We start from the raw sequence: 16,318 nt of genomic DNA, 5'->3' as shown, positions 1-16,318 counted from the left end.
TTGATGCTTGCAATATTGCCAGATTTATCATTTTTCTGATATCATTAGTGACTTTAGTTTTTTAAATACAACGCTCGGTATACAGGGTGATTGATTAGTGGGGTAAAGCTCAATAGATCCGCTATAGTAATAGATAGCAATAAAAGTTAACAACAAAAATTGTAGCCAACTTTGAGCTTCACCTTACACAATTACTTAGAATGTTACAGGTTTAACACAGAGGCAGACCAAACTTGTGTTTTTTTAAATGGAACACACTATATTTTATTTTACATTCCAAATCCTGTTAACTTCTCCATCACAAAAATATAAAGGTTTGTTATGTTATACAGGGTATTTACAAAGTTATAAGCAATTTTGTATGAAAATTGTAACAAGTTCAACTCACTGTATAAATAAAAATAAACACAAAAGCAATGGTGCCATATTTTTTATTTATTGCCAAAATTTTCAAGAATTATTGACATTGCAAATTTTCTTTATATTAAATACAGGGGGAGTCAAAACGGAAGTACATTATTTTCCCAGTAATGTTAAATGGAACATCCTGTATTTTATACTATTATTGAAAAGTAACATTATCGTATTTTAATTTTCATTTAACATTGTCTATGTCCAAATTTATTAGTTTTCGAGATATTTTCATTTTTCAGATCAAATTATTTTAGGTGTCTAAATTTATCTAAATTTTAAGTAAGCCATGATTAAATTGACAATTGACGATTACTGATTATCAATCCGGTAATCAATGTAACAATGTAGCAAATAAAGAAATAAAAATAATTTATTGGTAATACATTTTACAAAAAAAAACACAATCACAACATGCAACATTTTTGAAACAATTAAAACTACTGTTTTATGCAAATGTAACAAATAAAGAAAGAAAATTAATAATAAATTTTACAAAAAACACACAAACACAAAATACAACATTTTGTGAAGACAATTATTATTAAACACTACTTTTGTATGTAAATGTAACAATGTAACAAATAAAGAACGAAAAATAATTTATCAGTAATACATTTTGCAAAAAAAAACATGTTTGAAAAAATTAGAAGTTACTTTTAATAAAATATTTTTAATATTTAATTACATAAGGTGTTCAAAATTACCTTTTAACACATTTATGTACGCCTAAAAACGATCATTGAATGAGCTAGGTACTTACTCTACGAAGTATTTGTAAATTATCACATCGAAATACACTTTGTATTCTATTTTTCATCTCATATTTGTTGTTGGAGATATTTTATAAACTTCATTATTAACGTAACCCCAAAAAAATCAGTCCAGTTTATTAAATTCTGGTGATTTGGGTGGCCACGCTACTGGTCCATTGAAAAATGAAAATACCTCGAAAACTGATAAATTTAGACAGGGAATGTTATCTAAAAATTAAAATACACTAATGGTACTTTTTAGTTGTGATATCATATACAGGGTGTTCCATTTAAATTACTGAGAAAATGTACTTGCGTGTTGACTCACCCTGTATTTGATATAAAGAAAATTAGCAAGCAATATCAATCATTCTTGAAAATTTTGACAATACGTAAAAAATATGGCATTAACAAACCGTTGATGTTTTGCTTATTTTTATTTATACAGGGAGTTGAACTTGTTACGATTTTCATATAAAATTGGTTATAACTTTGTAAATACCCTGTACAACATAACAAACCTTTATATTTCTGTGATGAAGAGGTTGACAGGATTTCGACAGTAAAATAAAATATATTTATAATATATTTTTTTACAATTTTAAAATTGGTATTCAATTAAAAAATTGGGTGTGTATTCTTTGCTTTGGATGTCTGGGTTATGCCATCTTTTGGATCAATTGTATCATACTAATTCTGTATATACTACATAACAATAATTTTAAATACTCAATGTAAGCATCACTCTAGAAGTAGGCCTTAATTGTATGCTGAATTATTATAATTATCATAATAATACTAGTAAATACACGAGAACTGAAATGATTAAACAATGAAGAATTTGCAAAAATCTTCAAGGGAGGTAGTACGTATGCGTTTGGTTACGGTATAATTTTTGCAGTGTAGTCTTCAAGCTGGAAATTATACGGTCTCTACTATCAGGTGTGCATTTGCATCCAGCCTAGGGGCAGTTCATTATTTTCTTGAGAAATATTCAGGAAAAGTCCTATCGTGCAATCTCAACGCATAGCTAATTAGATTACGTTGTATCTGATTGTCACGAAAGATACTGTTTACAGGGTGGAAAACAATCAAATACTCAAAAAAAATTGAGGGTGTTTCAATAGTACAACATTTTTTTCGATTATTTTTTACGTGTTACATCGTCAGTATGAACATTATTACCCAATCAACAAAGATGGAATTATCTTCTTCTTAATTGACTTAAAAATTATAAAAAATCGTTCTGGTTTTTAAGTTTGTGTAGTGAGCGGTCGGTTTCTTAGATTCTAGGAGAGCATTTAATTTGGAAAAACTTACAGCCAATTCAGATCGGTTGTGTGAACTCCTTGATGCACTGTAGTTTGATTTTGAGTTAGAAAGCGACGAATTGTTTGTTGCAATTCGAATGACTCCTTACAGGGAGATAAAGAGTTGGAAAGCAGTAGTAGCAACGATAAAGTGCCTAGGGCTAGCACCAGTCAAAAAAGTCTACTGCTGCTCCAACATGTGTAAAACAGCCATTAAAACAGAGAAATTTAAATTATGAAGACGCTCCTCCTATGGATGAAACTCAAGAACCGTCTGCTAAGATGGTAATATACATGCCGCTAGAAAATGCTTGGAAATAACTCATATAATAATAAATGAGTTATCCTCCCACTAAAAAAGGTCAAAAAATGAAGGAAAAATTCGATTTTTTTCTTCGTTTTTTGATTATAACAAAAGTATTCATTTCCGAGAAAAATTGCAGTCAAATAAAAGTTGCGTAATTAAATATCATAAAATTGTCACCCTTGTTTCAAAATGGCGATAATTGCGAAAAAAACATGAAAAAACAAGTATTCGCATTTTACGTTTTTCAACCATTTATGCTACACTTAGGACCTTCATATTTCACCCAGAAAAACTTTATGATATAATAAAACAATACTGTAAATTTCATAAGATCGGTTTAATATATTTTACAAAATAAATTTTGCAATCCAGTTTTCGCAAAAAAAATTAATTTTTTCAAAATGTTGCAGGGCTGAAAATAAAGTAGACAGCAAGTTGAATTTTTTTACATATAGAAGAATACCGTTAACTCTCATTTGTAATTTTCAAAATTAAAATCGGTGAATTACCACGGCGCCGGCGTCAGGATTTTTTTTTAAATAAACATTAATTTTTGGTGCTACGCGCAGGACAGCGGATACGTTTGCTCTGATTGGGCATTCCAATGACCTTTGATAATGATTCATAAATTTTAATTTTTAGCACATTTCGATATAAATAAATAAATTTGTTTATTGCAAAATAAAAACTCATACTCTGTCCTTTGAAATAACACTTTTTTTAGCAAAAACTTTCTTTGTTCATATATTTTAACTTAGAGAATAAAAGTTTATTATTTTTAAACATATGCAATTTTTTATACAATATTTCACAAACAATAATCAAATTAGTTTGATTTTTGTGGAATTAAAATATTAAAATACAACAAAATATAGAGTAAGAAAATAATATATTAGATAGAGATTGGAGGAAATTTTGGTGCAAATCAACTTGTGTGAATCGAACACGCTGTCCTGCGCGTAGCACCAAAAATTAATGTTTATTTAAAAAAATTCCTGGTTTTAAAAAAATGCCGTGGTAGTTAACCGATTTTCATTTTGCAAATTGCAGATGAAAGGTGCGGTATTCTTCTATACGTAAAAAAAATTTCAACTCGCTATCTACTTTATTTTCAGTCCTGCAACATTTTGAAAAAATGAATTTTTTTGCGAAAGCTGGATTGCAAAATTTATTTTGCAAAATGTATTGAACCGATCTTAATGAAATTTACAGTATTGTTTTATTATATCAAAGTTTTTCTGGGTAAAATATGAAGGTCCTATCTGTAGCATAAATGGTCGAAAAACGTAAAATGCAAATACTTGTTTTTTATGTTTTTTTCGCAACTATTGCTATTTTACAAGGGTGACCATTTTTAGGGTGAATTTTTAAAATTTTTAACCAATCCTATATTGTAGAAAATTTAATTACGCAACTTTTCTCGGAAATGAATAAATACTTTTAAAGTTATAATCAAAAAACAAAGAAAACAATCGATTTTTTCCTTCATTTTTTGACATTTTGATTATTTAAACAATGTTCCGGACCTTTTTGAGTGGGAGGAGTCAATTATTATTATATGAGTTAATTCCAAACAATTTGTGATCATTATTCTTTTTTAGGCAATGTGGCTACAAAAAAAATATTTTTAACCTCGATTATTCAGAACATGTCGAAGCACTTAAAAATATGATTTTAGATCATCGGACAATGAAGAAAATTTAATAGACGACAGTGACACTGACGAAGAGGAGGCTACCCAGGAACGTGAAAGGGATTCTCAATCAGAACAAATTGTGATAGGATCTGGCGACGAAGATTCTATCGAATTAACAGTCAGTCATAGGCGTAACCAGGATGATCCTAAGGGGGGGTTTCAACTACCTGAAAGGGGGGGGGGTTACAACTACTGGAAGGTCTCTGAGGGCTATGGTGTTAAGCGTATTGAGCTCAAAGTACATCCCAATGGGGGGGGGGGTTTGGGGCTGGTTAAGCCTATGCAGTCAGTTAACTATATAGAACAAGATGTAATAGATTATATTTACAATAGATCTAATATTTACCAATGAAAGAAAACAAAAAAATATCTAATAGAGTTAGATCAGAAGATCTTGGTGGCCGCTCTATGTTCATCTTGTCAGAAAAAAAAATGTTAGCAACAGTATTTATTATCTAATTCCACCTGTCTATTTTCGATATCGTCCTTATTTTATCGTTTTTGTTTTGTAAAGATGGAATTTATTTGGCGTCAAAATCTATAAAACTATTTATTCCAATTTACTTCTTCTTCTTTGAGTGCCTCTCCTATCGGAGATTGGATATCATTAGGGCGATTCTAATTTTATTTACTGCTGTTTTGAACAATTCGTTAGTGGTACAGCCAAACCACTCTCTCAAATTTCTCATCCAGGACATTCTTCTACGGCCTGGATTTCTTCGTCCTTGGATTTTTCCTTGCATTATGTTTTGTAAGAATGTGTACTTTTGTCCCCTCATCAGGTGGCCTAAGTATTCAAGTTTTCTCTTTTTTATATTCAGTAGAACTTCTGGCTTGTTATTTATTCTGCGTATTACTTCTTCATTTGTAATTTTATCCACCCAACTTATTCTTAGTATACGGCGGTAGCACCACATCTCAAAGCTTTCAAGATTTTTAATATTCCTCTGTTTAAGAGTCCATGACTCAACACCGTAGAGCAAAGTACTGAATACATAGCATTTTAACATTCTAGTTCGTAGATGAATACTAATATCACGATTACAAAATAATTTTTTCATTTTTATAAAAGTAGACCTGGCAATTTCAATACGTCTTTTTATCTCGTGATTTTGGTCACCTGTTTCATTGATAAGGGTTCCCAAGTATTTGTATTCGTTTACTTTTTCAAGTTGGGTACCGTTTATTGTGATACTAGTGTCATTTATTGGATTCTTACTGAAGGTCATATATTTGGTTTTTTTGACGTTCATCCTTATGCCGTAGTTATTACATATCTCATTCATACTTTCAACTAGATGTTGTAGATCTTCCGCTGTTCTTGCCATTATCACAGTATCGTCAGCATATCGAATGTTATTGATAACTTCTCCATTGACTATTATCCCTTCGTTTGCATATGAGAGAGCTTCTTGGCATATTTGTTCGCTGTAGATATTAAACAAGAGCGGTGACAATATACATCCAATTTACTACAAAACGTGAATCCCAGTTCTAGTATGTATAAAGTAGAATTCTTTTAGTAGAAGAGTCCATGGTAAAGCATACATTATTGGTTACATTATAGATATATTTAAAGCATAATTTCGAATTAGAAATAAAAAAGTATCAAATCCATGCCACTTTAACATGATTGTTAAAAACATTTGAAACAAACAACTAAAATATTCGATAATGCTGCAGCATGAATCAACTGATACGGACAAGTTTGTAGTTTAGTTTCTAAATGAATTTTCTACTCGTAAAGCAGTATAGTAAAATACTAATTCAACGTTTTTTTGATATCTACTTGTTTTGAAGCTTGTTGAAGTCGAAATTTAAATCTATCCAATTACTAAAGAAAACAGATTACAGAATAAACCTTATAAAGATACTTGTGTTATAATTAAACATCATTCGCAACAGCAGAATAAGGGAAATCCAAAGCTATATTGATAGGTACATACATGATAGATAATATTAAAATACAAAAAGTGCAACATAATAGTTTTTTAATGAAAAATAGAAGATTAGGCAATATATGAGAAGGTCGTCTAAATTGAAAGATTGATTTTATTGACAGCCAGTCCATCGTTTAGCCCTAAAACGATTAGGACTATGGTTCGAAAATTGGACTACCATGAAAAACAATATGAAACGATAAAAAGAAGACGCACAAGCGTAGGCAAATAGAATAGGCTATCATCGATTTATAATCATTATGTTAAAATTATTACGTGACTTACCTTCATCATACTCTTCCGAGTCCTCATAATCCTCCAACAGTGGACTATCTGCTCTCGTTATAGGATCGTCGCTATGTATAAAAGGTACAGCAGGCGTTGGAGCCGGTACTGGATGTCGGCCTTCTGGACCTGGTGAAAAATGAAGCTCAACAGCGCCGTCCAAGGGAAACCTAGGATCTACAAACAGAAATTAAAATTTAGAGATTTAAAATAAAATCAATTTATGAAAGACAGTTATGAATTAATTTCAACACAGAGCACTACCATTCGCTTATACGTATTTCATCCTCATGGAATCCTCAGAGCGAACTCTGAAACAAAAGCTGTCTGTTATCTTCTTCTAAAAGTGCCTATCTTCTGGAGATATTGGCGACCACATTGACCCATCTTATTCTATTTACGGCAGATCGAAATAGATCAGTTGACGTTAGACCAGTCCATTTTCTAAGATTGGCCAGCCAGGATATACGTCTACACCCAGGGCCTTTCCTGCCCTCAATCTTGCCTTGTAGAATCAACTGTAGCAGTCGGTATTTTTCATTACGCATAATGTGGCCGAAGTAAATCAATTTTCTGTTCTTTACGGTGTTAATTATTTCTTTGTTTTTTCTTAGCCTCTGTAGAATAGTTATATTAGTTGTGTGGTGTATATAATGAGAACCTCAACATACGTCGGTAGAACCACATTTCAAACGCCACTAACCGTTTTATGGCATCTTCTGTCAGGCTCCAGCTTTTAAGTCCGTAGAGGAGGACACTAAAGACGTAACATCTAAGAATTCTTATGCGTATATTGATACTTAAAGACAAGTTGCACAGAATTTTCCTACGACTGTTAAAAGAGCTTCTGGCTTTTTCAATACGAGTTTTTATTTCGTAGCTATAATCCCAAGTATCCTTAATGTTGCAGCCGAGATAACATATTTTCTGTACTCTCTCTAGGGGTGTATTGTTTACGGTAATTTGGGCGTTTATGTCGGTGTTTTTACTAATGATCATTATTTTTGTCTTCTTACAGTTTAGTTTTAGGCCGTATTTGTTACATGCTTCTACAACATTATCCATGATCCTTTGGAGTCCCTGTGCACTATCTGCCAGCAATACTGTATCGTCTGCATATCTAATATTATTTATGAGTTGTCGATTTACTGCAATACCATCTTCTGATTCGTCCAAGGCAAGACAAGAATACTCTAATAACTCCATATGTAAGCGCATACATATTACGAAGACCGTTAAGACTTAATTTTAATACAGAGCACTACCATTCGCTTAGACGTATTTCATCCTTATGGAATTCTCAGATTGAATTTGTAGTAAGCTTTTTCATTGAAAAAAAAATCTGTCTGTTATATTAGCCATTATTTTTAAAAATAATGTGCACAATGATGTATTAAAAACATTAGAAACCCTAAGATTTCTTACGTTTGAAGCAATTCAGGAAAATGCCAAATCTGTGCTTTCTATAATTTCAAAGCAGACAGAAAATGCATTTAGTATAGTAGTAATTTAGTCAAGTATTGTTTAGGAACTTGTTTTTCTGGAGAGTCATCTGAAGATTTCCAAATGTTTTTCCAACACAGCAATTAAGAAAAGATATTCACTAACCACTGTCCGTGGGACAAACGAAACACGCAACCTGGGCTGTGGGGTTATGCATTGTCCAGACTGGTCTAAAAGTGTCTAATGTCGGGTCTAGAAATGTTCAGTAGAGGTGGAAATATAAACCTTTCTATTCCGCTAGAAGAATATACCTGAATCTTGAACTGTCCAAGGTATGTTAACATGAGGGCTTTGGAACTGAAGTGTATAACGATTGTAGGGAAAGGAAGTCATAAAGGCTAAACAGAAAAGACCAGGACGATGTTATCCTTAGATGGATCAAAAGGTGACTTTAAACGCATACAGTTCAAGGTAACGTCCAATCGCATACAAATACGATACGATGGCCACGTTGCTCAGAGTCGGAAGAGATGTGGGTATGGTTCTTGTGATAGGGCTAATGGAGCAGTAAGAGATAAAAGATGGACAGGGTTAATAGAGCAATAATCAACAAAAGATGGATAGATAATAATTAACTAAAAGTTTGGCACTAAGATATAAGAAAACTAATTAAGGAATTGATTAGTTGAAATAGGATTCAATAATATATTACGCGTCACTCAAACGTAAGTGTTTACAAAAACTAGCGAAGATGTTAAATTCAATTCTACACGGAGAAAAACAAAATGATATAGGTGGAAAATGTATATTTTACGGATATGCGTTAATCGGATTGAAGAGCTGCTGAACAGAAGCAGAAATCCGCTCAGAGTCGTTAGGCTTCCTTACTGAACATGTACCAGTAGTATTATAAGAGGCACCTGCGTACAATGAAGCTATTTCATGTTGACTTTGGCTGCAGACTCTACAACGGAGAACCTAAAACCGTCAACATTATCTTGCATGACAACGAGACACTGGATCTCAAGTGATAAGCACTTTTTGGAGACTACCAAGTAACTCGAAAAACAAAAACATCTGGTATCAATCAACTAATCTACTAGACCTATACAAGATGGTATCTCTTTCTATCTAAAAAGCCTAAATTGTCGACTACTGAACGTAGGCCTAAGTTTTTGCCACTTCTTCGTAGAAGTGGTAAGATATAGAATAGCTATGATGATTGCTGACCTCCTCCATAGCAGTGGCAAAAATAGAATAGCTATGATGATATGATGATTGGTAACCTCCGTCGCGGAGATTGCACTTAATGAAGGGTTTGCTAGTCGAGTTTAATCTACAGAACTATAGAATAAAGTTAAACCTACCGTTGCAAGCAAAATCTAACTCTTGTCTGGTAAAACTCAAGGTGTGATCTGAAACAGCGCACGTATGGAACTGGCAAGCAAAAATAGTTTCCCTTCCTACTTCTCCTCGGTGGTAACATTTGATGAGAATATCCCCTCTAAGTTGTAAGCCTTTTCTTCCGTCTCCCGTTACGTTTACTGTGAATTGGCTGATGCCACTTGATATAGAATAAATGCCTGAAATAAAAAAGTAAATTTAAAAGTTGGTAAACATATATTTTTGTAAAAAATGGATAAAAAAGCTGATGTGGTTCTTGATTCAGGTTATTTCTCTATTACTTTTCCATTTTTGGAAAGAGTTTAGACCCACCTTTTTTTGAAAAATGGCTTTGGCAGAGCCAATTAGCCAGACTTCTTTGATTGATTGCAGATTCATAGTCATAAATTTCTTATTTCATAACATAAGTACATACTACAATATTATTTTTAGATACATAGGTACATTGTGTTGCTTTTTTTTATTTTGTTTTTTAATTATTTTACTGTGTTTTTTTAATATATATTATAATTTGTGCTAAACACTTTTTTACTTTCTTTTTTTTATTATTTTTCTTTTCCTTTTTAGTTTTTTTTTTTCATTTTTTTTATTTTTTTTTATTTTTTTGTTATTATTTTACTATGTGTTTTTATATATTATTTTTTTTCTTTTTAATTTTTTCAAACCACATTAACAAATTATGCCTAGTTAGTAGACCCACCTTATAGGAGTGAAAAACAAAGATAATAGGTATTGAGCCCACCATTTAAAATAGTTATTTTCCTAACTAGTGCGGAAAGTGATACTTTCACGCACGAGACTGCCGTTGACCCGAACGACGCGATAGCGGGTTGAAATAAATTACTTTACTCCTTTACACTTTACTCCTATGTTATACATATGGTTTTTCCACCTTCCTCAAATTAATAACAAGTTATTTTTCATTTTTACTTACTTTATTTATGTAACTAACCAACAAAATTTAATAAAACTAAAACTAACAAGTAGGTACAATATAACTGTCAACTGTCAAATATAAGTCAAATTATTAATGTAAACATTGTTAAATCAAAATAACAATTTACTGTCTTTTACCATTCTGCAAAACACTGGGTGTTTTATAAATAAACGTTAAAATGTATAGATCGTTACGTAATAGAAAATAGATATTGTACAGGGCGTCAATAAGTTATATTTCATGAATGACGTCACTTTTACTTTTCCTCCCTAGGGAGGAAAAGTACAACTTTGCTCCCTACAATCAGGTCCGGAAAAGTATACTTTCGGTAGAGGTAGGTGGAAAAATTGATTACATCCCTCATGTGACTTTTTTATTCAGGTATTTATAGTCTGGGCTGATTATTGGAGAATAGGCCATTTTTGGGAAAAGTTATTTACCAGCAATTTTATTGCTGGAATCGAATCTTATGATTGTATATATTAATAATATAGGTATGCAAAGTCCGCAGATAGTGTGCTACTTTTTTTATAAACAAAATGGCGCCCGAAAATCATGTTTTCTTCAATTTTTGCTCTATAACTCCAAAGATTTTAACTTCACACCAAAAACACTCAAATAAAAATTCACCGCAATTAAATTCTACATAGAGACGTGTTTTTTCCGATTTACTTCGATGAAAACTTTCCCCGGAAAAATCGGGTTTTTCCAACAAAATCTTTAATTTTCAACTAAACTTTTAGATAAGTAATTGTTAATCAATAATTAAATAACTTGGTAATGTAAAAGCCCTTTTCGTATAGATTATAATTCCAGAAGCCGATGGAAATTGAACGAACAGTTTAGCAACAATTGAATTGTTAATTGAAAATTTACGGTCGCTATAATAACGACAATAATTATGATGTATAAGAATAACTATGATTTTTTCATTTTATACCTATCTAATGTACTTTACAGAATTGAAATTGGACTATTTAAGCGGCCTCAGGAATATTTTAAAATTATAAAGAATTTTTTGGCTTATAAACACATAGAATATCTCGGGAAATATTAAACTAAATTAAATTATAAAAATGGTATTCGAAAAACAGCGGCAGGACGCTTCTTTTAAAAGAAAAAACGTTTAATTATGATGAGCAGTTCCTGAGTTACAACCGGTCAAAGTTGACCGGAATTTACGGCAAAGATATAAACAATAGGATCATAACTTTGAAACCATCACCTTTTTATTTTTGTCCTCTTTCTCCACACCAATTTTCATATTCTTAAAATACTCATAACATATATTATTATAATAAAAACTATTGATAATACGTGTGAAAATTGCCAAAAATAGCAAAATTCCAATCAAAAATTAGGTTGGAGAAAATGTAACCCTCAAAGTTCAAAATCGGTGTACGTTAAAAAAATGAATTTTCTCGGCTTCTCATGGAGCAATTTCCTTCATTCTTTTTTTGTTCCGAAGTAATTCGAGTACAGCCATCGAACTAACGCATTATTAAATGTCAAACTTGCTTTTGTTTTGTTATAATAAATTAATTTATTTATTATAACACAAAATTTTAATTTGTTTAAATAAAAATTGTTTAAATAATTATACAGCTTTCAAATGAGAATATTTATGTTTTTAACTTTAAAAGGTACACTTGTAGTAAGTTTATCTAAAAAAAGCCTACAACTGGAAAAAATATGTAGTTTTCTGTTCTTATAAACAAATTAATCTATTATAACAAAACAAAAGCAAGTTTGACATTTACTAATGCGTTAGTTCGATGGCTCTACTCGAGTTATTAGGGAACAAAAAAAGAATGAAGGAAATTGCTCCATGGGGAGCCGAGAAAATGCATTTTTTTAACGTATACCGATTTTGAACTTTGAGGGTTACATTTTCTCCAACCTAATTTTTGATTGGAATTTTGCTATTTTTGTCAATTTTCACACGTATTATCCATAGTTTTTATTATAATAATATATGTTATGAGGATTTTAAAGATATGAAAATTGGTGTGGAGAAAGAGGACAAAAAAAGGTGCTGGTTTGAAAATTATGATCCTATTGTTTATATCGTTGCGTAAATTCCGGTCAACTTTGACTGGTTGTGTCTCAGGAACCACTGGTCATAATTAAACGTTTTTTCTTTTAAAAGAAGCGTCCTGCCGCTGTCTTTCGAATACCGTTTTCACAATTTAATTTAGTTTAATATTTCCCGAGATATTCTATTTGTTTATAAGCCAAAAAATTGTTTATAATTTTAAAATATTCCTGAGGCCGCTTAAATATTCCAATTTCAATTCTGTAAAGTACATTAGATAGGTATAGTGTCTTTTTATGAAAAAATCATAGTTATTCTTATGCATCATAATTATTGTCGTTATTATAGCGACCGTAAATTTTTAATTAACAATTCGATTGTTGCTAAACTGTTTATTCAATTTCCATGGGCTTCTGGAATTATAATCGATACGAAAAGGGCTTTTACATTACCAGGTTATTTAAATATTGATTTATAATTACTTATCTAAAATTTTAGTTGAAAATTAAAGATTTTGTTGGAAAAACCCGCTTTTTCCGGGGAAAGTTTTCGTCGAACTGAATCGGGAGAAACACGTCTCTGTGCAGAATTTAATTGCGGTCAATTTTTATTTGGGTGTTTTGGATGTAAAGTTAAAATCTTTGGAGTTATAGAGCAAAAATTGAAAAAAACACGATTTTCGGGCGCCATTTTGTTTATAAAAAAAGTAGCACACTATCTGCGGACTTTGCATACCTATATTCTTAATACATACAATAATAAGATTCGATTCCAGCACTGGTAAATAACTTTTCCTTGTATTTTGCTAATTAGCCCAGAGTATTAGTTATGTTGAGTCACACAACTTTTCTTTTTCGGAAAATTTTCGGGAGAGGGACGTTCCGTAAATATAGAGAAGTAAATTAAACCCAGATGGGTTGGGATCAAAGACGTCCAAAAAATAGATATTATGGTATATTATGACACGATCGAGTAAAAAATAAAGGATGGCCAAAATCGCAGATAAATTAACGGCCAAGGCGAAGCTTTAGAGCAGACTTTGTTTACTCTCGAGTAGCATAATATGCTGTTTTTAGTAGTGCCTTAAGGTTGTGTTGATTTGGGGTAAATGCTGCTCACGGTTATGTGGTCAAATTAAATATATCTCCCGTGAAGACTCTTTCAGGGTGTATTCAATCTTCGCTGATAACTAACTTGGCATAATTATTGGATATACTTATAATCCTATGAGTTCCATACTTAGCAAGATATATATATATATATATATATATATATATATATATATATATATATATATATTGATGTGATCTTGATTATTGATATGAGATAATATTCTTATATGTCACTTAATTTAATCAATGTACTAATACTAATCTAATTAATTAACCAGATCACATATCAATATGTTTTCAATCTCAGGGCGAATTATAAATTAATTACTTACTTTCGTGGATTCTAAATATTTCTTAATGGTTCCTAATCGGGATAGAAAAGAAAAGAGTAAAAAAAATACACATATGGGTTACAATTATAATAAAAATATTTTTTATTTTATTTAAAAGGCAATCATTATTGCTTAATATTTGCTATTTCTTATTATTCTTAAACATAACATTTACAAATGGGAATCTTATTTCCTTTTGGTTTTCAATTGAAAGTTTTTATTAACATTTAATTATTAGGAGTTATTAGCAACAACTCTATTTAAGTTTGATGAAGCTTTTCTGATATTATTGATTGTTATTCAATTTTTATGTGGAATTTAATACGAAAAACCCATACATTCATGTCCAAACAAATGAGACTGACCTTTTTCTGGTGAACTGAAAATGTCCTCACACAAAACCCGTTCCTGCTATCCTTGGCTGCGATCAAACATCGTCCTGGCTTCCAGTGATGTTCTCCTTTGAAAAACTAGCTCGAATAGCTCTCGTTCCTGCTTTTGTCGTGATGCTGTGTTCTACCTTTTTCGAAACTGCTATCAGCTACCGGGACACTCTGGGCTCAAGGAGGTTCTTTTACTCTCGACCTGGCCTACTTCTCGTTCCACGATAGATACTCCACACTCACGGAACTACCGGCTTTCTCCCTCCTCGAACACTACCGTCTACTACTCGACTTCACTTCTCGACAGCTCAAAACATTCTGATCTCACTTTCTCATCCATTCCCCTACTTTCTAAATATCCCTTCCAGATTCACAAATCAATCTTCCACCACCAACTCTCATTCGTAATATTCCTCAAAACCAATTTTTAATCTTTCTAAATATGCTTAATGGATTTCAAAAGAAAATATTTAATTCCCATTCTAAAATACTTTCTAACTATTTACAAATTTTAATGACCTATTCTCTCTTTCAAATGAGTCTTATTTAGCATAGGCTAATGATCGAAACCTTCCGCGAAAAACGATAATGAACTATCATCTATTTCACTGAGTTTTATTTAGCATAGGCTAATGATCGACCTTCCGAGAAGAACGATAATGGTACGCGTCATTCACTTTGTTTATCTAAGCACATTGTTCCGAGTTTCGTACGCTTATTCTAATCACTTCTTAAAATTAAATATAACAATTTGTTGTATACAGGTTGTTCTAAATTTATATGCCCGAGGTTGAGAAAATTAAAAATATTTTATATTAAAGTGAATTTTGTTTATAATTATCAAATTTTAATTTTTATATCAAATAGAAATATAACAAATCCCCGCCTTGTATTCGATAAAATTTATCTGCATTTTTAAATAAATTTTCTCGAGGCAAAACCAACTCCCTGTATATTTCCTTACTTTAATCTACGTCTTATACCCCTTCTTCTTGTATTACTCTAATTAGTCCCACCTGTAGAGTAATTGTTTCCTTATTTTCAGTGTCCTCATCCTGTGTTAGAGTGTCGGCTATTATGTTGTCTTTCCCTTTTTCCCATATTAATCTTCTGTCTTTTTCCTCAGATTTTTCACATACTTTTATCGTGTATTCTGCATCCTCGTTTTCATATGCCTCCTCTTCAAATGCCACTGTTTCGATCATATCTTTTTCGCTTTCATTTTTTTGCTTTATTTCTTCTTCTCCTGAGCTCGTCTCTTCTTTTGAGGAATCCCAGGTTTCCTTTGTTTCTGATACTCTCAAATTTTCTTCTTCTGGGCTCAACTCTTCTTTTGGGGAGCCACAGGTTTCATTTTCTTTTGTCTTTTTCTGACTTTTTCTCCCTTTTCTTCTTTGTCCTTGCTTCGTTGCCAAATTCATTTCCACTGTTTGTTCTTTACCTGATTCGTCCGTATTTTGTTTCTCCTGTTCCTTGTCCTGTTCTTCTTCTTTTTCTTCTGTTAGATTCATCGTATTATTTTTAAAATCTATCACTAAATGTTTTTCTGCCAATTCGTCAACTCCTACTATCATGTCATGTGACATGTTTGGCATTATTACACATTGTAGTGCATACATCTTCTTACCCAGTCGTACCATTACTCGTATGCCTTCATTTATAGTTGCCAATGTCCGTTTGTTTGCGCCCACTAAATTTACCCTAGGTATTTTGTAAATTAAATTTGTTAAATTAACTTCTTCTATTAGTTTTCTGTTGACCAATGTTATTTCAGATCCAGTGTCTATCATAATTTTAATTGGTTTCTCGTTGATAAATCCATCCACAAATTTTAAATTAACTCCATTTTTCTTTTCGTTGTTTCTTGCCAATTTAATAAACTCCTTGGGGTTACAAAAGATTCCTGTTTGATTTTTGGTTTTTAGTGAGCGCCGTCGTGAAAAAACGCCGGTTGCTCATCGTTGTTTA

At 31.6% G+C, this 16,318-nt stretch overlaps 1 protein-coding gene across 1 annotated transcript in view; it reads right to left on the bottom strand.

The window, feature by feature from the left end:
* LOC126886950 (tensin) overlaps positions 1 to 16,318 on the bottom strand; it is a 1,001,992-nt gene that overhangs the window by 245,049 nt on the left and 740,625 nt on the right. The window contains exons 9-10 of the mRNA XM_050654136.1: positions 9,515 to 9,730; positions 6,705 to 6,881 (exon numbers count right to left, since the gene is read on the bottom strand). Of these exons, the coding sequence (XP_050510093.1) occupies positions 6,705 to 6,881; positions 9,515 to 9,730 (393 nt within the window). The remainder of the gene's footprint in view (positions 1 to 6,704; positions 6,882 to 9,514; positions 9,731 to 16,318) is intronic.

The sequence above is a fragment of the Diabrotica virgifera genome, chromosome 6 (genome assembly GCF_917563875.1).
Source record: "Diabrotica virgifera virgifera chromosome 6, PGI_DIABVI_V3a".
Lineage (NCBI taxonomy): Eukaryota > Metazoa > Arthropoda > Insecta > Coleoptera > Chrysomelidae > Diabrotica > Diabrotica virgifera.
The sequence above is the reverse complement of the archived record's forward strand: the minus strand, read 5'-3'. Positions and strand labels throughout refer to the sequence as shown.